The following is a 26,420-nucleotide window of genomic DNA, read 5'->3' as shown; positions in this document are numbered from 1 at the left end:
CACTATGACCTTGTCATGGCTCAAGGCATGCGTTATTCAATGTTTTGCCGTTCTTCGGCCACTACAGCCTCATTTGTGCTGAAAGAGCTTCTCTTGGAATGAAAACTAGGACACCCCCATGGTAAAGAAACCTTGATTTAATGTGACTGCCTGAGCCGTTTTAATGCATTAGTATTTTTATTGGACTGTATCATGAAGTAAGTGCATTAGTGTGGATCAGCGGTTTTCCGTTATATTTGTATTTTATAGGGGTTATCAACAAGTCAATGTGCTGAAAGCTCTGTTGGTCTGAATCAGCAAGTCAATGCATTAGTAGTTCATCCAAATACTTAGACCCTAGAATCCAGGCACACTAGTGAGCTGTTGTTGTGTATCATTAGTCTGAGTGTTGTTATTAAACTTTGGTTAGAAGCTAAGGTTCTGAACATTGATGAATATTGATTATCAGACAAGAAGATTATCTTCTGCCTAATGTATTTAATAGTACAAGGAGGGGAAGAGAGATGGCAATGTGTTTTTTTAAACTGTTCCAAATTTAATGTATTGAGTAGGCTTGTCTTCAGTATCAGCTATAAAATTCCACTCAGATTTTAATGACATATATATGGCACTCCGGTATCAGCTGGAATGTAGACTAAGTAATACAGGGAAGAAGGTTTGAAGATGCTGAGGAGTTTGTATAGACTCCAGGGTTTTGGTTCTTTTCAGTGTGCCCCATCTCTAGCTTTTCTGGATGTTGCTATGTGAAGGGCTGCTGTAAGCTGGACAGAGGGAGACCTTATTCCCTAGCTGCTCCGAATTTTATCACCTTGTTCCTCTTGGCTCTGCCATGCTTTCCAGGGCCTTGCCAAATCTGTTTCCCAGAGCGTTCCCAAGGTTACTGTGACTAGCGCAAGTTGAAATGTTTCATAGTTCCAAACAAAATCGCAGCAAAATTTCAACAGGACTGAAAATTTCCACTCATTTTTTGCTACTTCTTTTCACTTTCCAGCTAGCTCCATTATTAACATTCTGCTGTCCAATAGTACATTTGTAGTTTAAAGTTTTATTTTGTTGTTTCAACACAGCAGCACAATTTCACCTAGCCCCCAGTTCAGGAGTTCATACATGTTTGTGCTTAAGTCCTATTAAAGTCATGGGACTTAAGTATGTGTCTAAGTTTAAGTGTGTACTTAGGTGCTTTGTTCTATTGGAATTGGCTCTAATTGGTTCTTTTCCAATATAGTTCACTCCTAGTTTATTGTTACTAATGTACTTCCTTTCCAAATACCCAGAGATAATGGGATATGTTGTTAACCTGTGATTGATCTACATTCCAGTTCAATAAGCCTGTGAGAGTTTTCTATTGAGAGTGGTGAAATGAAAATTTGTAGGATCTATAGATGTCACTGACCTCCCAACACTGGGACCCAAGTGGGTGCCAGTAAACAACTACAACCCATAAGTGATGGAGTCCACGTACCTGAAAAATATTTTCTGAACCCCCTTTTCTGGCCTTCAAATGAGTGGCTCTCAACTTTTCCAAACTGTGCTACCCCTTACAAGAGTCTGATTTGTCTTGAGTACCCCCCAAGTTTCACCTCGCTTAAAAATTACTAGCTTACAAAATCAGGCATAAAAACAGAAAAGTGTCACACCAAACTATTATTGAAAAAATTCTTTCTTTCCCGTTTTACCATGTGATTATAAAATAAATCAACTGGAATATAAATGTTGTAGGTACATTTCAGTGTATGGTTTATAGTAGGGATGTAAATGGTTACATCTCCAGTCCACGTCCTCTGCCCCTCCTCCACCACAATTGTAAGCAGGTGCTTCTCAGGCTGGCTGACCAGAGCAGTCCCTATCTGCAGCGGGCTCGGCCTAGGCAGCATGCTACAGGTTACATTCTGGCTCCACAGGAACAGGGCCAGAAGCCCCAGGGAGCCAACTGCAGAGCCCGCAGTGAAGCCAGCTCCACTCTTGGGGATCAGGGCGGGGCCCAATTCGAACCATTTCAACGGGGCCCCGGCAACCGGAATTATTTTGTTGACCAAAAAAAAAAAAAAACCCCACACAAAGAAACAAGTCACAGCCCCTTAAAATCCCCAGCTACAGGGCAGAGTCCTGCCTTCCAGACAAACTCAGGGGCCAACTCCCGCTCCTGCGGTGCACCGAAGCCGCCGCGCTCCTGCTCTGGGGCTGACGCCCCCTCCCGCAGTGCGCCCGGCACACTTCTGGGTTTAGGGCGCGGGGCCCTTTTAGGTGCGGGGCCTGATTCAGGGGAATCAGGCAAATCGGCCTAAAGCCGGCCCTGCTGGGGAGGCAGCTTCACTGTGGACTCTGCATTATAACTTTAATCCGAAGGAGGCTTCACCGCAGGCTCTGCAATATAAAACTTATTTAAGCTTTTTACTGTAGCTCCCATAGTGCGTGTAACCACTAGGATTTTTAGCACTTACGCAGTTACATTTTAAATGATTTTTTATAACCCTAGTATATAGAGAGGTATAGAGAAGTCATTTTCTGTAGGAAATTTTAGTTTCTACTGATTTCGCTAGTGCTTTTTATGTAGCCTTTTGTAAAACTGGACAAATATCTAAGTGAGTTGTTGTTCCCTTTGGAAGATTTCTGTGTACCCCCAGGCGTAAGTGTATCCCTGGTAGAGAACCACTGCTTCAAACAACCTCCAACATCTACAAGCTTATCATCAGAAGCAAGCTGCCCACAGACCAGCACACTCTAACTCAAAGTGGCACCAAACCTGCCCTAACAATAGATGCAAAACCTACAGGCCTATTTCCACTGTCACAATGATGAATATCCTCCTGCACTGCAACACACCTTTTAAGATCCATGTGTTCACATGTGCCTGTTAGATATGGTGTACCTCATCAACCACATTAAATGCCCCAATAACAACCATGCGGGTAAAACCAGACCATCACTATGTTCCCAAATGAACTCACACAGGGAAATGATAAACCACAGAAACCACCTTATCACCTGTGGGTGAACACTTTTCACATAGCAATCCCTTTATGTCTGACCTATCAGGTCTCATCTTGAAAGGAAACCTGCATGACGCTTTCGAAAGATGAGTCTAGGATTTGAAACGTGTAACTTTCCTAGATACTAACAATCATGATCTTAATAAAGGCACTGGGTGTATGGCTTATTACAGCAATCTAACTCATTTTTGACCTATGACTATAGGAGTATTAACAGGCCACATTGCCCTGAATGGGGCCTTAGAACAATGCTGCTTAATGATGGATCTGTGGCAGCCTCCTTTCTGGTCCCTGGGATTTCCCTGACACAGTTCAGAAACTCAGCAAACCAGTCCCTGGTATCAAAAAAGTTGAGAGACACTGCGTTAGGTATGCACAATCTGTTTGATCTTGTATTTAGCTATGACATTCTGAAACCCGAGGAGCTCTTTGTGGCTTGAAAACTTGTGTCTGTTACCACACAGAAGTTTGTCCAAAAAAGAGATTACGTCACCCACCTTTCCTCTCTAAGGTTTATAGAGGAAGATGGCAGGAGAACCAAACAAAATACATACAGTATTTGCGAGGTCTGAGTTAGTACTGATACATTACCCAGCCTGATCCCTCCAGCTACAGATTAACATCATGGACCATCAAATAATGAGTCTCTAATGAAGCATCAAGTTACACTATCACAGGGCTATAAAAAGTGTTAGTGCTTCTCTCCGTTAATCTGTCATTTTTACATTTTCAGGCAAACTAGCCCATTCGGCTGTGGTATTGTGTGTTTCTGGGAAAACAGCAATCTGATTTGACTATCAGCCTGAGGACTCCAAATGCCTGTCACTTTTGTGTGCTCTTTCTTGCTCTTATCACCCATCAGGATGAGCAGCAGTGATTGGGGCAGTTTCAACATCAATCTCTTTCTTTTCTCATAAGCCCCTTTTACTATGCCTTTATCATTTTGAGAGGCTTACAGCACAATGGGAAAAATAATGCTGTTATTGGCTTAGCACAACCCAAAGGGAAAACGATCCAAGATGTTCCTATCCAGCATGTCTTCTGCCTGTGTGTTCCCAAGTGCTGAGTGAATAAGAGAAACAAACACACTCCAATCACTTTGTCCTGTTCTCTTTCACAGCTGTGAAGCTGTGTGAAGTCAAGTGGAAGTGACTGGTTGTGATGCTTATTGTTTTAACTTGCTGGTAAATTCCTTCTAGCAGACACGGGCTGTCGGTTTGAGGTTTATGTTCAGTTGGGGGTGGAAGGGTTCCTACTTTGTGAAAGACTAAGGACTGGGCCAGAGGAAAAGATTTCTAAGTTATTTTTAGAATTCTGGAACAAATAGAAACAAAGCTCACTCTCAGAATTATTCCAGCAATTTCCTTTGCTCACCTGCAGATAACTGCTTGATTGGGAAATGTGTGATGGCCAGGACACTCCCCCAGCCCTCTATCCATTCTGAAATGAACCAAAATCCAACAGTAGCTGCTGTGCAAAAGTTACATCCTTTCTGTAATTTGCATATGTGATTTGACTTGTAGCATATTCAGGGATGTTTTAAATGGTCAGTTTCCCTCCTCCTTAACAGCCACCACATCTCATTTTGCAGAACGCTATCTTGGACCTTCATATGGGTCATTAACAGGCTGGATTGTTGGAAGGAGAATGCATTTGTAGTTTGTTCGCCCAGTATATGCCAATAGCATTGCATTGTTATCATCATGGAACACCAGTCTTCAAAATGCCGTTTTTTCCATATATTTTTCCCGTTCAGTGTTTTGCAATAATTCAAGGCTCAATTCTTCCACTCACTTCGCTGCCAAATGGCCCTATTAAAAGCAAGCCTTCGATTAAGTGACCCAAATCCGCATCATGCTAGTATGTGGGACCTGGAATGAATCCTCGATAGATGAGGCAAGTGAAAGAAATTAGTGTTTTAGTCTGGGCTGAATGGTGGAGGAGGCAGTAATGTGAATAAGGGACTGCTGTCTAGTGGAAATCATAGGCTGACCTGAAAAGAGATGCACGTAGAGCACAGGATGGGGAGAGCTCACTTTATGAAAATCAGCACTTCAGCAAAGAAGCCTTCCTCTGATTAAGTTCCCAAAAGACACCTAGAGATTTCTAGCTACAAGAGGGATGAAAATCCATATTAAAAGACCAAGGAAGAGGCCCGCAACAAAAATAAACAATCCCAAATCATGCCTAATCTGGTGTTGCCTCCAATATCGAATGCTGAAGTATAGAAATAGAAAATGCAGTTCTCCTGTGGATGAGGGAGGCTCTGCAGGCACAAATTAGCAGGGCCACATGATATTTAACCTTTTTAGCTCTCTAGGTTAACTGCTCCTATGAATCTTGGGTTTTTCATCCCTGGCTACTTTGCGCTGAGGAGGGATTCGTGTCCTTCAGCAGATAAGCCAGCATTTCCAGGAAAGCTGTTGTCTGTTCTCTGAATCCCCTACGGTGCTGAGTGATTAGTATGGCTTGGCAGCGACATTGTGAAAATGTCAGCTTTGCAAAGGCCATTTTCTGGACAGCACTCAGGTGAGAGAGATCCTGGTTCTGGGCATCTCCTCAGGGACTGATGGCCAGTCAGTCAGTCACCAAGGAAATTTTGACAGAAAAATTCCTTGTTATGAATGCCACTCAAATGTACTTGGCAGCTCCACAAAGAATGCATGAAAACAGGTACATTAGGCGGGCCTTTGTTTTAAATCAGATTTATTTGCATAAGTTCTTTCTTGGCTGGCTTCTCATGCCACAGCTGGCCCCCTCTTGTTATTTATGTTTTGGTCTTTGTGGGGTAAACTAAGTGCACCAGGCAGTTATCAGCAGCCCGATGAAGAATAACTCATGTGCATGTGTTCATAGATGCTCACTCTTCCATGGACATCGCGTGACCAGATATCAAGGGTGAAAAGTCAGGTTGGAGGTGGGGGGCACCTACCTATATAAGAAAACGCTCTGAATATTGGGACTGTCCCTATAAAATTGGGATAACTAGTCACCCTAGATGGACGTGCATTCCCATATAAGCTTACACAATCTAGATAAAAGATGAAGGATGTTGTGAGGGCAGATTAAAGGTCGTCCTTGTTAATAGACCAAAGAAGGCCATAGTGTTTCAGTCTGTAGGTAATGATTCTGACCAGGGGGCTGACAAACTTGCTGGGCCCCTGGGTAAGGTGGAGGGAGTGCTGGCTCCATGCTCCCAGAAGGGGCAGGGCCTCAGGCAGAAGAAGTGGGGTCTGGGGGCAGCCAGCCTTTTTGGCTGCCTGGAAAATGATGTTGATCTGTAACTTATCTCCTTGCTTTTCCCATACTCCTTTCTAACTTTCTAACAGAGAGAGGATAGAATTCCCCTTGCACATTTTTGCAAGCCAAAGGTGCCATGTGATTTAAGTCTTAAAGCAGTGGATCTTCAGAACATATATAAAACCCTTTCTAATCCCACACAGAGTGAACCTGCCTCTGCTCCCCAGTATAGCAAAGTGTTGTCCATTGTTGTAGTAACTATCTCCACAAAGTCTGTTTTCCATGTTGTCAGTCTGCAGCATGTAGACCTTTAGGACTGGAGTAGGTGGAGCCATTGTTACAAAAGAATGTAACAGATTTGAAGCACAGCTTCAGATTTGCTCTGAATGCTTCACCATGCGCACCAAAGTAAAAAGATATTTTTTCACAAAAAAAAGTTATATGTCATTTTATCCTTTAGGTATTTTATTGGGCACTTCAGAGTAAACACATCCTCTTATAGACAATGGACTGTGGTGTGTTAAATGAGATGATTTTTAAAACTTGATTCTTCCAAGTTGAATGAAGAAAATAAACAAAACAAACAAAACATGATGTTAAAGGTCCTACCCATAAACAAGCCTTCATGTACATTATTTTTAGAGAGTGTATTTTTTTCAGGGTTTGTCTGTATCTATCAAAAATGGTTGAAATAATGTGGAAGGAGGGCTGGATGAAATGTCAAAAGGGATGTTTTTAAAATGAAACATTTTCAGATGAAATTGGTGAGGAAATAATCAATTCTTGCACTTAGAGTGAAATTTAACAATGACCACTCAAGGGACTTGTCGCGAGAATCACAGGTCCGATGATAAATACCCAAGGGGGGAAGGACAGAACCACGTGGACAGTTTTATCAAATAAAAAATATTTATTTATGACAATGGTGAATTTATAGTATTTATTCTAAGATTTGTAATAGACCGTGTTAATAATGAATTTACAGTATTTATTATATTTATTCTACGATATCTAGTTAAACGTGTCAGAGATATAAGGATGAGAATGTCAAGGGGAATAGTCTCTAATCTTAAAATATCCAATTACTCTAATTAAATAACAGTGATAACTACAAACTCTATGTACTACCCAAAAACAACTACAACACTAAGTTTATACAACAAGAAAAAATCAAATCATACATACCAACTTACACAGCACACGGAACATTTCACAGATATCGGTTCGGTTGCAAAGGCGTTGGTTACGCCCGAGAGTCGGGGGAGGTGGCTGGTCGGTTGATCAGGCCGGCAGCGCTTGGAAGTATACGAGAAGGCACACGCACGGTGGTACGTGTGTTGCGAAGACCTCCTAGAGCGAACTGTGCGATGGGTATCTATCCCCAAATCTGCACATCGCTTTCCTGTGCTTGCATATTACCATATATGGCCCAATGGTCACCAAGTGGGGGGGGTCTGTGTCCCAGGGGTTGGGCCGAAACTGTGCAGGTTTCATGCAACTAGGTAAGCCCCGCAGTTCTCACGCCAAGGTGACGGGTGGGAGAGTCTGAGGCTATTTTCCCCTTTTCACACCTTTCCTTTTTTCTAAAGGCAATGGTATGCAGGAAGGGTGTGGCCGGTTTCTCTCAAGGAGTACTGCAGCCCACTAAGAGCAGCCTGGCCAAACTTTTTTTTACTGGGGGGCAGTTTCTTTTCTCTAACAGGACTGTTGACTTTTCTGTTTCTCATATCAAGTGTCTACATAACTCAGTGTAATTATGGGCAGGAAACCTTTTTGGAATTGAGCTTTAATGGCCATTAGGACAGGTTATAATGAATAGTAGATGACTGTTAGTAGAGGTTTTACTATTCTTTTGCTGGAATCAGATAATGTGCATCCTTCATCACCCATTTGCTGATTTGCTTAGGGATCTGCCTATAAATAAGACAGGATTGTCAAGAGGCTGCAGACTTCTCTTATTGAAATGGGGGAATCATCTTTTCAGGAATTTCAAATATGAAATAAGAGTATGGGATTTGCATAGACATTGGGTTTAACACAAAAGGATTTAAATAGCTGTTTCATTTAAATCTATTTTGTCTGGGTACAACAGGTTGACAATTTTCCCTCTATTAAGAAGAATAGGAGTTTTGTACACATGATTTTTACTAAAGTGAGTAAACACCATGTTGTACATTTTCAAAAGTGATTGGTATTTTTGAGTTTTGTAACTTCCAGCTGCACAGCTGGAGACATATGCAAGGAATCTGGTTTTTAGAAAGTGTCGAGCATCTGCCTTCTGAAAAAAAAAGCCACATTTAGACATCTCAAGTTGGGCACTCCAAATCACGAGTCACTTCTGATAATCTCGGGCTCACATTTTACTGTATAATGTGGTCATAATTTAAAACAGACCTCCAAAGCGCAGGCCCAGACTGTTATTAATTCTGGATATTTTTATTAAAAGTCAGGGACAAGTTGCAGGCTTCTGTGAATTTGTGTTTATTACCTGTGGCCTGCCCATGACTTTATTAAAAATATCCATGTCAAAATCTTAATAATTGCTAATGGTTCTGAGATTGCTTCAGCTAGTTCCTTAAGTACCTGAGGATGAAAGTCCTCAAACCTTGCTGACTTGAATACATGTAACTTGCCTACATTTGCTTTAAGATGTTCTGTCCCTATTTTGGCTTGCATTCTTTCTCCTTCATTAATGTTAATTGTGCCGAGTATCTGGTCACCATTAACCTTTTAGCTAAGACTGAAAAGACATAGGCATTAAACACCGGAGCCTTCTTGATGTCATCAATTATCAGCTCCTTTTCCCTGCTAAGTAGAGGACTTGTTCAGCCCCTGCAGAGATACTGTGGAAAGATCAGAAAAATCCCTGGGCAGGGACTTTCTGACCCAGCAAAGTGGTGCTCTGGTTTATAACTTGGTCTTCTGCATGTTTCTGCAATATGTTTTCAGAACATATCCTTGCTGACATCCCCAGTGTACATCATGCAAGGATTTTTTAGGACCGGCATGTCACCAGTTTACAAAAGATATCTTGTATGACACCCTTTAGATGCATATTATGATAACAGCATGATGTGTTGGGGGTAATGAGTGTGTCAGGTCTGATAAGAGTTACAGAATGGTAGGCTCACAACCATTTGGACATTGAGAGGAACTTAGCATCGCAACTTGCTATTATGAAGCCCCTAGCTTGAACACATTGTAAGCCTCTGAAATAAATGGGTTCACCCATATTCAGTTCGGACTTGTTATCGTTTAGCAGCCAAATTCCCTGAAGATTCTGTCTGTACTGGGAATGCTCCAGCAAATGGCTGCAGGGCTGAACAAAACTTCTTCTGCAATTACTCCTCTTGCAATTACTCCTCAGACCCCAGACCTGAGAGAGGGGCAATCAGTGCTCCTGTTGCTGCCAGGCAGCAAGCAGAAAAAGGAGGAAGCATGCATGCTGCAATGCAGATACATGAGAAATAGGACAGAAAGGGAGGAAAAAGCAAAGCGGATTGTAAGAGCTGGAAGGTGGGGGCAGAAGAGGGTGTGTTGGGCTTGGTTAGAGCAGAGGATGATTATCCAGAGGGGAGTAGGGAATTGGATAGGAGGAAACTGGAGGGAGGCAGAAACCAGAGTGGGAGAGGTGGTGGATAGGAGCACACAGCAACAGCCTGAGGGGACAGGGGCAGAGAGGTCTCTGACCACTATGATACAGAATCTTGAATTGAACCTCAGAGTCCTGAGTTTCTACATTCCTCTGCTCTCAGTAAATATCTGAATACTCTGGCATTCCCCAGCTAGTGATAGGTCCATAGTGGATAACAGCCTACTACTGTTACTTTTTAATTTTTAGCTTAGGTGGCAGAGAGCTGTGCTGTTGAACCCATCTGGTGACCCAAGTTGGAGGGGTCAATGTTGTTCCACCTAATGGAATTTTCAGTCTTTTATGTTTTAATAATTGTGGTGCTTGGAACTAGGGGTGCTGCTGTACCTACCGGCTTGAAATCGTTTCCATTATATACAAGATTTACACTTTGGTTCAGTGGCTCTCAGCAACCTCGCTATACACATTGTTCCCATGCCCCTGCAATCTAGTGAGCTATTAATATATTTCTCAGGCAGTAAGCACAGGCTTGGGCCCCTGGGGAGGAGAAACATTCAAGATTCAGTCAATATTAATTAAAAAAAATACCCTACATTAAATATTATTAAGGGTGCAAAATTAGGCACTCAACAGCTAGGAAATTTAAAAATTAAGGTAAAGGTGCCTGTGTCACTTTTAATTGGCCCATCTGGACAAATGCATTTGATGCAATATTTTATGATTGGTTATTAATTTTCATAAAGAAATGAATTAAAAAAGGTAGACAACTTACAGCTTGTATACATTAGTAAGTACCACGGATTTCATAGGTTATCCAATAAAATTATGCAGTTACACAGTTTTACAGGTTGGCAGTGCTGGGCAAGGCTAGACAATGCAAAATCAGACAACAGTTTACAGACATAACATGCGAGTGTATGATGCAGTCTTCCATTTCATAGTCACATACTATTAGTTTCCACAGTGCCCCTGTCTCCTTCAGTGCATGGCTTAGATGGTGCTCTAGAAATCAGTTGGGGTTGTGTAATTAATTAGGCCATTACATCTAGAACTGCTGCCTCATTTGCTGCACAAACTGGAGGGCGTGTATTGAATGAGAAAGGGGGAGGAAAAAGCTGGTCAGACAGTTAAGGAAATTGATTCTATTCCTGCTTCTGCCATAGTGTTCTTATATGATGATAGACAAGTCATGTTGAGAGAAATATTCAGTTGGTCACTGTACTACATTTTCTGGGTGGCCAACTGAAGAGACCCAGATGTGTCTAAGTCCCTGCATCTTCCTAATATTCATGTGATAAATTCATTAATGTTTGCAAAGCACTTAGACACTGTGGCCAGAGCACCACTGAAATGCCCAGTGCAACAACCAGTGCAGGGTACTGGTGGTGTGCATTAAATCAGGCCACACATTGAATGTGGAGGATACAAAGAAATATTGGACACATCCATTAAATGAGTCAGGAGTCCTGTGGAAAACATAACATATGGCCATAGACAGGCTCGCTGACGGGGAGTGGGGAATGGGGAGATTTGCCCTAGGGTCTGGTCGCTGCTGCTGTTAAAGCGGCAGCAGTGGTGGCCGGAGCCCTGGGACCTTTAAATCACTGTGCTGTGTGCTCCGGACAATGTTAAGGGATTGTCGGGGGGGAAAGAGGCACATCACTGCACTTCAAGCAGCACTGAGGGCTGTCTGTCCCTGGCTCCTCCCCCTCTGCCGGAGGCCCTACCTCTTCCAGGGATATGGCGCTGCTGTTGCTCCACTGACCATACACCATAATACATGTATACTAGGGGGCAAATTAAGGTTACATAGGCAACCTTGTTTCTGGCATTTCTTGACTTTGCAATCTTAGAGTTTTTTTAAAATGTAATCAGAATACATGTCTCTTCATTGGTTAAGTGTTTGAGAGGCAGCAAAGACAATTCTGTAATTAATGCCTGAGGCAAGCAAGGTGCAGCTGGGAGGAGGTGATATTTCTCCATAATCATAACAAGTCATTAAGGGAGATTACTGTACACACTGCCATTCAACATCAGCGCTGATGCCTCATGGAATTAATAATACTATTTATATCAATAAGATTAGCAGCAGATAGTCTCGGTGTTATTAATAGTATAATTAGCAACACTAAATTTGTTTCACTGTTGTGATATCTTCCATTTTAGAACGTCTTAAAAGCTATCAGTGTTACCAAGTGGGTGGCAGGTGTTAATTCAGAGAAACATCTGTCTCCAAATATATTCATTTAATCAGACACATTTAATTTTGCAGGTAGGATGTTTCCTTTGTCTTTTTCTTATTTTATTATCATTAGAGCAATGTTTTGGGACAATGCTGCGCAGCCCAAATTGTTCAGGATTTTCCCAATTTCAGTGGGGTGACTTTTACATCCTGCACAAGTGACTTATAGGGTTAATGTAGTGTCCTGAAAATTGTGTCGGGCCATTGCAGAACTAGGCAAAATGAACACCCAGTGCAAGAGTCCTGAGATGCAAAACACCCTAGTGATTGTAGAGGAGAACAAATGGCAAAAAGTAGCAGTAAAATACTGGTTGAAGACAAGGGTGGAAAAGGCAAGACAGTAATTGTGCTATTTCTTTAGGGCCCAATTTAGTAGACCATTGTTACTGAGCAAAACACTTATGTATATATTTAACTTTTAAGACCTTGCTTAAATACCATTGAACATATGCTTAAACTTGAACATACACTTGAAAGCTTTTCTGAAGAGAGATGGAATGCAACCTATGCTTAAATGTTTTGCTGAATTTGTGCCTTAGAGGCCTCTGCTTTATGAAATGTGAAACTAAAAAGGCACTGGTTTCAGAGGAGGTTTCTCTTCACAGTAGTTTGCAAATAAAATAATAGATGTCTACATGTCAGACATGCGAGGATCTCAAAATGGTTGACTTAGCATACATGAGTTTGTTCGTGAGAACTCATGTAAGATTTACTTCGTATTTATAGCAGAGTATAAAGTAACTTCTTGACCCATGGCTGTTGTACTGTAGAAGAGTGAACTCAGTTGTGTAATAATCTGCTTTGTGTAATAACTAGTGGTGTAATCTCAGAAACTGTATTGTCCCTCAGGCAAAAAACAGCTATTACTGTCAAACACAATCTACAGTATGCACACACAATAATGGTTGGTAACTGCCCCAACGGTTTGTATGGTGGTGGTTTTATTATTGTAATTTAAAATAAAAGGCCAAGATTCAAAATGCTGAAGTGAAGTCCTTCTGGTCTTGTCAGAGACATTTTTCAGTACACTGTAGTAAGTAGATCCTCGGTATTTTGTCTCTCAGTGCTTTCCCTCAGTCAAACTCATGGTACCTGTGCTTTCAGGTCTGGGCTGAGTAGTAGACCAGAAGGGGCCAGATTTCTGATTCTGTACTGTACAGCTTTTATGTTACTGCCTCGTTGTCACCAACCCTAGTTTTATCAACACTAGAGAGAGAGAGAGTAAAAAGAGTCCTCTTGTGTACCATCAATACCAAGATATCATTTGTGATTCACTGAGAGGATATATAGAGTTTCAACAGGGAATAGTGAGGTACTTAAAAACCTCTCTATTCATTTGTCACCGTGTTCACAACTCCCATTTAAAGGCAGGTGAGACATAAAATACTGAGCCAAGTGAATCAGTCCACATACCCAGAAAATTTTAATATATAAAGTGTTGCAAAGAACAACTATTGTAGATCAGTTTTTGCTGGAACATTAATCTTCATTTCTTTAGAGATGAGTTGTCAAAACATACAAGCGAGTGTATGCATGAATGCAGTTGTCATCAGCACACAGTTAAATGTAATGAAGAGGATAGGCAAAGCATACATCAAAATCAAATGCTACTCATCCTGTGAACTTCCTCTATCATGTATTCATTTCTTTTCTCTGTTGCACTACTCGTGTGCTGATTATGAGTGTTACCGCATAGAAATTCCTCCATAGGAAAGAGATCAGTGAGTGACAGGATTCCACAGGAAAAACTACTGACAACAACATAGCAAATAATCTCCCCTGGTATCCTGAAGACGCGTACCATGACATAATAGAGTTTCATTCTCGTATAATGCCATTCAAGCCAAAGTCACAGATACATGTTGTTTTATTTTTAATGTTGATTTAAAAAACATGCACCGGGACCTACCAGGATACAAATCCAGACTAATAAGCAGCTGTGTCACCCTACCCTGCAGTCTTGGGTGCCTCACATTGCTTGCTGGCGTAGCTCCCACCTAGGCCTCTCACAAAAAGTCTTCCATCAGGCAGGTCACACCCTGCATGTCTTTGAGTAACTGGAGCCTGCCAGCCACACTTGAGTTGCTATCTGTTTCTCACCAGCTTTGATCATACTGCAGGGTAATCCCCAACACACCGCTTGTCTCAGATTTTCCCAAAAATGTATGGCCTGTAGAGTCCATCCTGTTCCTGCACAGTGTAAAATATTTTGTTTGTTAGTCCCTTAAGAGAATAAAATGCCCACAAATAACGCTACCCAGACACTTCAATTTAAAAACACTGGCTCAAATAAAACAATAAATCAAGTTTATTAACTACATAGAGATTTTAATTGAGCAAAAGTAAAAAGGCTTACAAATCAGAAATGGTTATAAGAAAAATAAAGATAAGATATTCATTAATACTAACTTAACTTTATCAGATTCAAATAAAGTTTTTACCGCATGCTTTTAGCGGTTTTACTGATCAAATCCTGAGATTAGGACCCTTCCCAGAGTCTAACGAATGCTTCCTGTGTTTAGGGTTGCCAGGTGTCTGGTTTTGAACTGGACAGTCCAGTATTTGAGCTTTCGGTTCAGGAGACAAATTGAGAAAATATAAATGAGAAAATATAAATGTCTGGTATTTTCTAAATAAGATGTAATATAGATTGTGATGTAATGTCAAGTGTGTCTGGTACTTTTGTTGAAACCATCTGGCAACCCTACCTGTGTTGCTTCAGGTGTAGTCAATGCAGTGAGCAGAGGGAGAAAGAAGTATCCTTTTATAATTTATCTCCACTCTTGAAAAACATTTCCAATTGGGTACTAGAAGACAAAGAAGCCATGTAGATTCTGTAAAAGGATATTCCCTGCTTCTTTTTTCTCACCTGTTTGAGCTTTCTTTGTTTCACTCCCTGCTTGAGGACTCTGCTTGCTGCTTAAATGCAAATTAAGCAGAGCAAACATTCCTTTCCGAGTGTTATATTTTAAAGAATTTCACAGGATCATTTTAGGGGGATAAGGCAAAATGCCATATTTATTGACAGTGTAACATTGCTCTGTTATGCATATGCATACATTACTTCCCCCCCCACACACACACAAATATAGTCTTGTCATTGCTTAATTTTACCAGTCTGGCTAGGTAAGTTAAATGCAAGGGGGAGGATCAGGGGCTTCTCTTGATCTGGACCGCTGCTACAATCTTGACAAGACAAGACCCGGAGATTCATGAAAGATGTCCTATATTTTAAAGGACTTTTCTCCCATTCAAGTCTATACATTTTGCTGTGTCAGTTATTAATCAATCACCATTTTAACATCTGTTTATCTGGAAGTCATTCTTCTTTGCCAGCTGACATAAGTATGTTGGTGCTGACATCTGTGTTATTTCAAGGCTGTGTTGTTCATAGTGTCCTCCATCGGTTTGCTTTGTATTGGGCCTCAATTTATGGTATATTGACGCTTCTTCTCCAAACACATTCCAAACTCATTCACTCCCCCTCCCCAGGAACTACACAGTCATTTCATATATGGGAAAAGGGTTACAATTGTCCGTATAAAAGGTATCAATCTATTCATATACAAAGAATCATTCATCAGATTTTCTTTATAACACAATTTATATTCTAATGACTTCTAAGAGCAACAGTGTGGTCATGCTGACTCACAAGAATTCTGTCTTGACATCAGGTACAGACACAAGCAGTTTCCCTGATGCTAACCAGAGAAGAATGATGGACAGAGTTTAATATTCATTCTTACACTACAGTTAAGCTGTATTTCATGAAACATTGTAAAACTCTGTTGTCTACGTGAGGACAGACCTGTAATACCATGAAGTGGAATCTGATAACTTCACATACAATGTTACAATGCCTGTCCTTTTACCTAGCCATTAAAATACAGTAATACATTTTAGTAATGTTAGGAAAAAAAATTGATCTCTCCAGTAGCCTTCACCGCATAAAGATTAATACAGCTTAACCATCCCTTTACCAAACTGTCCCTCCTCCAACTTTGTTGCATTCCCTGAATGTCAGATGGGAGTCAGAAAAGGGAGGCATGTGAATTCCAGAGTTAAGGGCTTCTTGCTGAAAAACAGTGAGACAATCAATGTTCTTGTGCTGTCTGCTTGGAGAGAGAGTGATCCCACAGATATAAAGTATCATCTGCAATTTTTGAAAATCTAAGACAGGAAAAAATGAGGTTGCTTCTATTTTTTAACTGTCCTTTGATAGTACAGTCCAACATTTTGATTGCATATCCAGTGAAGAGTCTTCAGGGAAAATAGGACATACACTGCAACAACTTGGTGTAAAATAAAGCACAAAATGTTGAAAGTGAAGTCATCTGTATTTAGAGTGCACTTACTTCTGCTGTACTGTCCTAAGGTGCCGTGCTCTCAGCCATGAGAAGGCTTTTCGGAAGTAGGCTGCAGCAGTACAGAGTGCCTGCCAAAGTGGGCTGTAGCTGACCAGCGCAGCATAAAGGTGTTTGGTAAGGACAAAGGCACATAGTGATCCATTAAAGGAGGTGGCAGTCATGGGCAGTAGGTGAACCTACAGCTAGGGGAGGCAAGCCTCCAGCCCTGCCCCTTTTGCCTGAGACCCCACCACTGTTGCCCATGGCACCCATGGGAGCCAAGCCTCCCTCCATTTTACAGTCAATCCCCTCTGAGCATGGGCAGTCCACACTCCCCCCCCCCCCGCCTCTGTTCATCATGGGTGGCCTGCCCCTCCCCCCAAAGCACAAGCAGCCCACATCCTTCCCCAACTTTTCCAGAGCATGGGTGGCCAGCTCCACCCCCAGCACAGGCAGCTTGTGGCCCAGCCCCTCCAGAGCATGGGCAGCCCATGGCTCTCTCCTTCTCTTGTTCCCCCCTGAACACAGAGAGGGCAGGCAACATGTGGCTCTGGCCCTCCCGGAGCATGGGGAGGGCACGGAGGCAGGCGAGCAGCCCCCTCACCCATGCAGCACGGGGAAGGTTAGCAGTGCAGGACTGAAGCCCAGGCAGCCCCAGAAGACTGGGAGAGACCCACCAAACGGAGGGTGTCTGGGGACAGAGTATGGACGGGGCCAGCCAGGCAAAGTGAGAAGGCATTGCTTTCTTCTTCCTCTTATACGCCTGCCCGGGGGCAGGTCAGTGCAGTCCAGTGGCTGCGTTCAGAAGCAGGGCTACTATGCACAATCCCCAGATGGACTTTAAGGCTGCCTCACCTTGCCAGCTGCCCTGGACCTGGTGGTATGTGCCAAGGGTGCTCTGTCACCTCCAGCCACCTGCGCACCAGAAGGGGTGAATCAGGCCCCCTAAATTCAATTTGTTTTCTGAGCAGATGGAAATGTTTGGCCACACTGTAGCTTTCTTCTTGCCTTCTGATCAGCATTGCCTTTGTTCTCATACTATCCTGCGTTAATATTTCAGTCACACCTTGCACAACGAAATACTCTATGGGATATTAGCAACGTGAATGCATAAGAGTAAATGACCGTATATAATAGAACATGGTCATTAGTGAGCTGTGCACATAAGGCATCAAATATAAGGCACGTAAGGCAGAGTATGTGCATCCAGGATCTTTGGCTCCTAACGCAGAAGTCTTTGCGGAGTGGTCTAAGGAAGCAGCTCTCCTTGGCTATCTGTTTTAATAGAGAGGAACTGTCGCATGAGCCATTTCTCTCAAGAATATTTTATACCAGCTCACATGTCTGTTATCCTTAATGTAGCTCTGTGAGAGCAGCTAATTGCTGTAGTAGGCAGCAGCTCTTGGAGTGATAATCACTGATCTATTGGCCATAATCATTTTTAAACCTCCCTGACTTTACTGCTATTTGAATTTTGACTGGTTTATGTCCTCTGATACATCTAACTTAGAAATGGCAATATCTCACTGATGTCCTCTGTTCATCACATTCTTTTATTTCTGTCTATATAATTAGACACAGAGAGAGAATACTTGAGGGCATGGTATAAAAAGATTTTTATTGCCATGAGTTTTATTGGCAAAAGTTTCATGGCAATATCAAGTTATGTATATCATCCCAAACAAGTATAAAATCTTTATAACGTACAACACTACCCTATCATGTATTCAGCATATGCCACGTCTTTTACAGAAGAGTTATTTTAGAAATATTAAAGTGTTTTTTTTTCAAAACAGATACTTTTTTCATACCACTGTACCCATGCCTACAGACTGCTATAGGTACCATGAATCTAATGGTGTAGTTCTAGGCACTACATTTTACTTCATGCTCTGCTGTCCTGGTCGGGTGAGAGGCTAGAAACTCGCCACACCATCAGAGCAGTCTGATTGGTTACCACTGAATTGGAGAGGAGCGTTTTCCATCACATCACCTAACTTTAGAACTGCATCTCAGACCTTCCACACTCAGTTGTCTATGTTCCTTTCCACACTCTCCACCTCCTTTCCTTCAGCAGTCATATCCGCTCTCCCACAGATATGCTTGTAAGAAGAAAAACCTATAACATGAATAATGGTGTCCTTAAAGAGTCTCATAAGGGTGGCATGCCACCTTTTCCTATTATTTTAAATACCCCTTCCCCATCAGTAAGCATATTAGTGGATTTGTGGGTTGAGTTGGGTTGTTCAATTTTGGATTGTACAGTTTACAACTCCCTGTTAGCAGGTTAGTAGGTTGAGACAGACAAATAAGAAATGTGTGCCAGGCTAGTTGGTCACCAAAGTATACCTTTAGTAGCAGAAATCCAACTGATCCATTCAAAGAGAAAACTGGGTTACCATTAGGGCTGTAAAATCTCAGTTGATCAGTTAACCGGTTAAACATTAGGCTAACCTAATGTTTAACCAGGTAACCGATTAAGTGGGGGGCCAGGTGGAGCTCCCACTCCCAGCTGCTCTGGACAAGAGCAGCCCCTGTCTGCGGTGAGCCCCCTGCAGGGCTAGAGCAGCCCCCTGTCTGCGAAAGGTAGGGTGCTGCTCCAGCCCCCATTGGTTACCAGTTAACTGGAACCAGTAAGCATCATCTATTAAAGGTGATGCTTATTGGTAGCTGGCTAACTTTTCACATCCCTAGTTACCATGGATGAGACTGAAAGGGAAATAATTTTATAATGAAGAAGCTTGAAAGTAAGATGAACAGAATGCACAAGTCAGGCAAATTGGAAGATTTTTTGTTATCGTTTTTAAATGAATTTGAGGCTTATGGAAGACCTTGGGTTGAAGTCTTCTGATGCTCTAGGGGACACTTACAGAATGGGGGACACTTAGGCTGCATATGCATTGCACCCTTACCTCGAAATAAGCTTTGCAATTTGCGTAGCTTGTTTGGAGGTAATTTTGAAATAAAGTGCTATTCCGAAACGTCCCTTAGCCCTTGTGGACGCAGAATCTATTTCGAAATAAGGGGCTGCTTTAAAGATACGGAATAGCTATTTCAGAATACTTCTGGTATCCCGAAATAGCTCCTCAGTGTAGACGTAGCCTGACAGAATAGATAGCAAGCACTTTTCCCCATTGGTATGCCTCACCACTGTTGTGTGTGGCCACCTGGGAGTGAGAGAGTAATAGTTCCGATTTTGTGTCCATGCCATCGGAACGTCTCTGGTGTGACTTTCCAACACAAATGTGAAGTAATGCCCATCATGGGGCCAAGGCTTCCAAAACTCATCCCACATGGGTCACCAGGCAGCCATCAGAGAATAACTTTTGACTGGGTTGGTTGGAATCAGTGAGAAAATGCCATCCAAGGTGCCTGTGTGCCTGCCATTATTGTAGTATCTGATGGCATCACAATTTTGAACGTTTTTATCTTCATCGCACTCCTTTTGAGGTGGGGAAGTGCGACTGTCCTCATTTTACTGCTGAGGGAGCAAGGAGCAGAGAGATTTGCCCAACATCACACGGGGAGTCTGGCAAGCCATATTATTCACTGCCAGTTGTTTCTCTTGAGCCTTTGCATTTAATTATAAACATTGGCACTATTTCCAGTCCTTTTCACCTTCCATCCCTGCATTAAGTCCACATGTAGCCTATTAATTCTTCTCCACTCTTTTCTCCCGTATGTGTAATGATAATCTTCCATAGTGCGATGACGATGAAATAGGTTTCCTAGGTCAAGGAAGTAAGAGCCTTTATTAATAACTAAAGCAGCTTGGAAATTACACATGTACTCCAACTGCTTAAATGCTCTCCCTGTTTCTCCCTATTTCCACCTGTATTTTGCAAACAAAGAGCTGTGTAATGATGAAGATCAGGAAGCGCAAGAGACAGTAAAGCAGTTATCATTATCTTGTGTGCTGTGGATCAGCAAGGCTGACAGTCCATTATGCCTGACTGCTGCACTGATAACCCTCTTCTGTATTGCTAAGCAGAAGCACTCTCCATTGGAGCATCATTAAAACCACTTGAACATCCAACCCCTGTGTCTGGACAACAAGCTTTCACATGCTAAGCAACATACAGACAAAAATGCTACCCTGGATTTAAGCAGACAAAAACATTACAGAAGAGGTTCAACTGTCCCCAAAATAATCATTATAAACCCAAAAAATCCAGAGTTAAGGTTAAAGATTAATTTTTTTCTCCAAACTCATTAAGTGATGGAAATGCACAGTTAGGATTAGGGAATATGAACAAACTTGGTAGTGACACCCTGACATAGCTGCATAATTATGATTAAGACATAGTAGTGTTTGTAGTTTCAGACTAAACTGTACTTCAGCAGATATTTCATTTATTTCCTGATGGTGTCACTGTAGGGTAATCCCTTTTATCCTGTAATAAGGGTGTTGATTTTCTACTAGAGTTATAGGATGGATCAAAAAACCCTAAACAAACAACAACAACCCCCCCCCCCAAAAAAAAACCCCACAAAACAAAACAAAAAACAACCCCCTCTCCTAAAAAAACCCACCTATAGTGGGGAGGTTTCCAAAAGCACAAGGAAGTTAAGGTAAGAATCAGGTGGTAGCATTTTAAATCTTTCCCTAGAAAGGTATAATGGTCCATTGTAATCTATAGGATTCTTCCCTGCTGGCAGGGCCCTGGAGATTTTAAAATATTCCAGAACCGCTATGTTTTTTGCTGCCCCTGCTGGTTCTACCTCAGCTGTTACTGTAAATTCACTAATGTTGTTCCCAGGACTACACAGACCTGCTGTAATCAATTATTAAGCATAATGTAAACAAAATATGACCCGTGAATTTCAAGTTGAATTTTTTGGAGAGGCTAGGGTTGCCAGGTGTCCGGTATTGACCCAGACAGTCTGGTATTTTCACCTCATGTCCGGTAAAAAAGTCAGAAAATACCGGACACCTAAAATGTCTGGTATTTTCTGATTTTTTTCCTGGTCAGGAGGCAAAATTGCCTGATGCTTACCTGTTTCCGTAGGGGAGCTGTCTGGCCCAGAGCAGGAAGACAAGATGGTGGATGGCCGCTGGCAGCCTATTAGAGCCAAAAAGCCTCAAAAGCATTTCTTAAAGGGGCCATGCTGGTTTTTTTTTAATTTTTAAATTGTTTTTGCTTAATAACTCTCGGGGTCCTGGGGTCCTTTTCTTTTTCTCAACAACGTTGGACTTCCCCTTTTTTTTCCTCAACAGAATTTTTTCCCCGGTGTTTTTTTTTGGCGGGGGAAAGAGGGAGAAGTGGGGTTTGGTATTTTTGGTTAAATCATCTGGCAACCCTAGGTGAGGCAGAAGAGTACCATAAATGAGCCTGATTTTCTACTCTATTATAAAGGTTTTATGCAGGGGTTTACTTATTACCTTGACTTTAGAGGAATCCCAAAACTGTGGGATAGGAGTAGAATATCAGGCCCAAGACAGCAAAAGGAAACAGATTGAGTTGTGAGCAAAGGTAAATTTGGTTTGCAGGTATCTGAGAGTCAGAAGCGATACGTGTGATAGGCATTCAACAACGTCCCTTCAGATTAAAGTTGAAAAGTATTTTGCTTGAAAAAGTCCTGTGAGGGAGAGAAGAGAGGAGGACCTGGAATCAGGGGTTAAACAAAGCCTTTTGGCCCTGCTAGCCCTGCCCCACTAGCCCTGCCCTGCTTTACCTGTAGCCAATGCCAGGCCTGGAGGGAGGATAAAAGGAAGGAGCCTGACTCAGTGAGGGGCTCACCAGCAAGGAGAAAGGAGCATGTTTCTGCAGGACACAAACCAAAGCCCGACCACTTTGCCAGCCGTAGGAGCAAGTAAGCTCCCAACCCCACTCTCTTGGGACAAAGGGGGAAGCCTCCTAGAAACCCTAACTAAGTGGGGAGTCTGGACTCTTGGGGCCACACCCCAAACTAAAGGACTATACTAATATAGTGGGCCAGAGTTCCAAGCCTGGGGCACCAATGGCAGGGTTCTGCCCCCCTTTTCTGCCAGCTAATTCAGTGACCTAAGTATTAGGTCACCCAGGGAGACCTGGCCACAAGTCCACTTTCTGAGACTTTATTCCTCTGCTAATCCTGCTTAACTGCATTTATTGTCTGTTGGGGGACTAAACAGAGCTGCTTAGCACTGCTGCTTTATTCCTTCTCTTTTAAAAAGAAATAACTTGAGTCTCTGTTATCCAGATCGTCCATAGTTTATCAGTTATTTTAAAACAGCTCTCCTCAAATCAGGTGTATTTTTAAAGAGAGTGAGAATATTTAGACTGGCCCTTCTCATTACATTTCCTTTCCATGCAGCTCCTACACATCAGTTTTGATTGAATGAATAAACTCTCCCATGTAAAAATTATTCTGATCATTATTCCATGTCATATTCTTTTCCTGGCATAGGACCAGTAAGCTTCCCCCCCCCCCCCCCTTCTTTTGGCTGTACAAGGAAAAGAGTTTCTATGGCTGCAGAGAAAAGCCTTCTGTGCTCTGTTAACATTTTTAATTTGACACTGTGGGAATGACACAGGCATTGTCCCCATACCTTTACAAAGTGTGCGGCTTCTGTGTCCCAGTGATGAAAAGCAATGAATGAAGCACTACTAATAACAGTGTGTAGGGCAGATTTCATGTGCAGACATAACCCCAGTGAGCAATTCGCATGAAATGAACTTTTAAAAGCTGCTTATGCATGATGGGGCGGGAGGATGAACTGAGGTGGAAGATAAAAGGAAATAACATTTTAGATGTGACAGTATTCTACTAGCAATGATCTCACACATGTTTCATTCTCAGTTGAGAGAGGGTTGTTGGGTTTTTTTTTGTTCTAAGTGTGCCACAATGTTCATTTTTCCAGTAAATTAACCCATGACTGAATTGTCATATTAAAATATGCAAATAACCAAAAATTCATTCCTGTGTACAGTCACAGGACAAGACTTTCACTGTGTCGGTATGTTTCATTTGATTGGAATTCAGCATACCAGATCTTTTGTGTCTCCCACTCTCTCCCTGCATAGTGGTCAAAGGTCTGATCCAAAGTGAAATGGCTCCCATGGACTTCAGTGCATTTTTTACCTGGCCCCAGGAAGTAAGCAAGTTTAGTTAATGATCAACAATAAACCACCACCAAAATACAAAGATCAGTTTATTAAAACAGAGGGAAAAAAGAGGATGAGAAACAAAGTTGGGAAAGGAAATGTGCAGAGGAGTCTACAGGGGAAGGGGAAAACATCTCTGCACTCCTAGAAAGGATGGGGTGGGACAGCCTGCGCCACCCAGACAGTCTGGTGCCCCTTCCTCTCTTCCTGGCTCTTGGAGACAGACAGAGCACACGGTGAGGGCTCTGGAGTGCACCACCTGATGTTCTGGCTGGCATTCTAAAGGGACACATGTCATTTTCTTTAAATCTCTCCTTTTCTATGAGGCCTGCAATGCCACTGGTATGCTGTGAGCACTATCATGCTGACCAGTGTTGTGTTGGGCCCCCTCCATCTGTCTGTCACCACTTTTTGTCTCTTGTCTTATTCTTAGAGTATTAACCTTAACGGGTGATGCGTGTTGGTTCTGGTTAGCTGGTAGGGGCTGGAGCAACTCCCTGCTTACAGCAGGCAGAGGGGCCAGCACCGTGGGGCCTGCTGTGGACATGGGCTGTCCACAGCAGGCCCAGGCACCCTGCAGACAGGGCCTTCTCCAGCCGGACTGGAACAGCCCCTCCCTGTGGTGGGGGAGATTTCTTTTTCTGTTTATTCATCTGTTGTTCTTTTCATCTCTGAGGGAGACTGACATCCTACTCAAAGCCCCTGGAGTGTAGTGATTTATTGTAACTTAAAACAAGTGTAAATATTTGCAATACGTGTTTAAAGAGAGAACAAAAAACTTAGGCTGTATAGTTGCACTGTTTTAATTAAGAAGGAAAAAAGGCAAATTAGACTGAGAGTTGAAACACCAACATGATAATAAACTTAAATGCAAATACTGAGTCCAAATCTCATCTGCTTTCAGTCCCCAATTGGATACAGTGTTCCAGTGCCCTTACTACATTTGTCTGTCTTTCAGGAAAATTGGAGGGCTTCCAGCCTTTTAAATGACCTCATCTTTAATTTTATGCTTCTCATGTATCTGATGTTCCCCAATATTTTTCTTTGTTTTTGAGCCTATAACTTATGTGCCATAATGTTTCAAAGGCAGCCAAAGCTTACCTTTATGATTGCATAATTTTAGTGGTAATATAAATATATAATATGCATTGCTAGGAGAGGAGAAGAAGGGAGGGAGGAGGATGATTTATGTTTCTTGAGCATTTCCAATCATTTAAAAGACAAATGAATTTCATTGTTACTGAGATACTTTTAAGCAGAATACTGCAATGGTCCGACATGCTTACTGGAACCCATACTTGGCAGAAAAATGAGCAAGCTGCTGTACATTAGGGCTTATGAACAACACAGAGCTGGCCACCATTCAGCTAAATGTCTTTGCTCCGCGGGAGAAAGCTTTTTTTTCCTTTGAAGAGTAACTTTGGAGTAGAGAAGGGAGAAAGGGGATATAAGTTAAGGCACAACGGATTTTAAAGTGTCAGGATTTAGAAACATAAGCTAGATTCTTCTTTCCACAAAGGCCCCTTTATGCTACACAGGCAATGCAAAAGTATGACAGGGCGGCGCTGCCCCGCACTGAAGCCCAAGGAGTTCCCCTGGCCCAGCTGGCCGAACGGGCCCCACCCCCCACTGCCCTACTGGGCATGCTCGAGACTTAGGCAGGAGATAAAAGCCCGGGCAGGCAGGTAGGCAGGGGGAAAAGCCGGAGGGGCAGGAGCTCAGGAAGGAGCTTCTGAGCTGCCCCAGAAGCTATGCCTGCTGCTGCTGCCGCCGCTGCTGCCACCCCAGGAGCAGCACCCATAGCCCCAGACATCCCGGGAGTAGCCCCAGCCGCAGCCTCAGCAACAGCACGGGGGGTGGAGGGCGCTGGATTGGGTCTGACCCAGTGAGCAGCCCCCAGAGGATCCTGCTCACTGGGGAAGAGCCCAGGACGGAGGATTGGCCTCCGGGAGGTCGGCGAGTTCCTGCAGGCGTCCCCACCACCAGGCAGTGAAAACCTTCACCGCCATCAGGGCCCGGGGCTGGGACCCGGTGGAGTGGGAGGGCCCAGGTCCCCCTCCCTCTCCAGCCCACCCCACCACAAATCAGCCTCCCAGACTTTGAAAGGAGCTAACCCAGGAACTAGGAGAGAAGGCTGTCCCTGCCCTTGGAGAGGGCTGAGAACTTTGGGACTAGGCCAGGGGGCCGTATTTCCCCTGAGCAAGGGGCATTGAACTTTGGAACTAGGCCAGGGGGCCCTATTTTCCCCCTACTCAGGGCAAGTCTGCTCTAGAACCGGGGCCCACCCCCTGACAAAAGGGAAGTTAGTGAGAGTAAATTACCTATTACACCCACTTCGAGTCCCTTTTTCACAGCCAGCATAGTTTAAAGAGGCTTAATATAATTGAGAATCCAGCTCATAGTCTTATTTTCATGCATGGGGGACTCAAACATGCATTGCTGGACTATGTGAACAAAACCACGTGTGTCAGCAGCAGAGCATCCCATACGTCTCAGGGGAACCACATCTTAACAATGTAGACTGGACCACAATGGGTGCAAATGAGTTCCTTTTGCAGGATTCCCCAGCCTTGATTCTGGAGCCCTGCAGGCACATCTCTGCTTCCTCTCTTTTCAAGACTTTCCAGGCTTGTCCCAGAGCACGTGATCTCGTCCTGCATCTAAGCCTGGTCTTGCTTCCATGTGCTTTTGCTTTTCTCTTGGCTTTACAAAGAGCAGGCTTGGAAGAAAAGATTAGTCAGCCTGCTGCAAAGCGTGTTAAAATGGCTCTGTCACCACCCACTGATTTAAAAGATGCTCACCTCCCTTCATCTCCCCCTGATAAACACTCAGAGCCAAATGCTCAGCTGGTGCACTTCATGGGAATTCCCCTGAAGCCAGAGCTACACTGGTGTATTCCTGAGAATCTGACCCACAATCTGA

General features: G+C 42.9%; 1 protein-coding gene across 8 annotated transcripts in view; it reads left to right on the top strand.

Moving 5' to 3' along the window:
• The window catches only part of TSPAN4 (tetraspanin 4), a 693,477-nt gene that overhangs the window by 502,521 nt on the left and 164,536 nt on the right, over positions 1-26,420 (top strand). The window contains exon 1 of one of the 8 annotated variants that reach the window (XM_075928233.1): positions 23,576-23,734. The exons of the other annotated variants lie outside the window; for them this stretch is intronic. Within the exon in view, the coding sequence (XP_075784348.1) occupies positions 23,597-23,734 (138 nt within the window). The 5' untranslated portion in view covers positions 23,576-23,596. Of the gene's footprint in view, positions 1-23,575; positions 23,735-26,420 lie in introns of those variants that run through there. 8 annotated transcript variants of the gene reach the window in all.

Source organism: Pelodiscus sinensis, chromosome 4, assembly GCF_049634645.1.
Source record: "Pelodiscus sinensis isolate JC-2024 chromosome 4, ASM4963464v1, whole genome shotgun sequence".
Lineage (NCBI taxonomy): Eukaryota > Metazoa > Chordata > Testudines > Trionychidae > Pelodiscus > Pelodiscus sinensis.
This window is presented reverse-complemented; position numbering and strand designations above follow the sequence as displayed.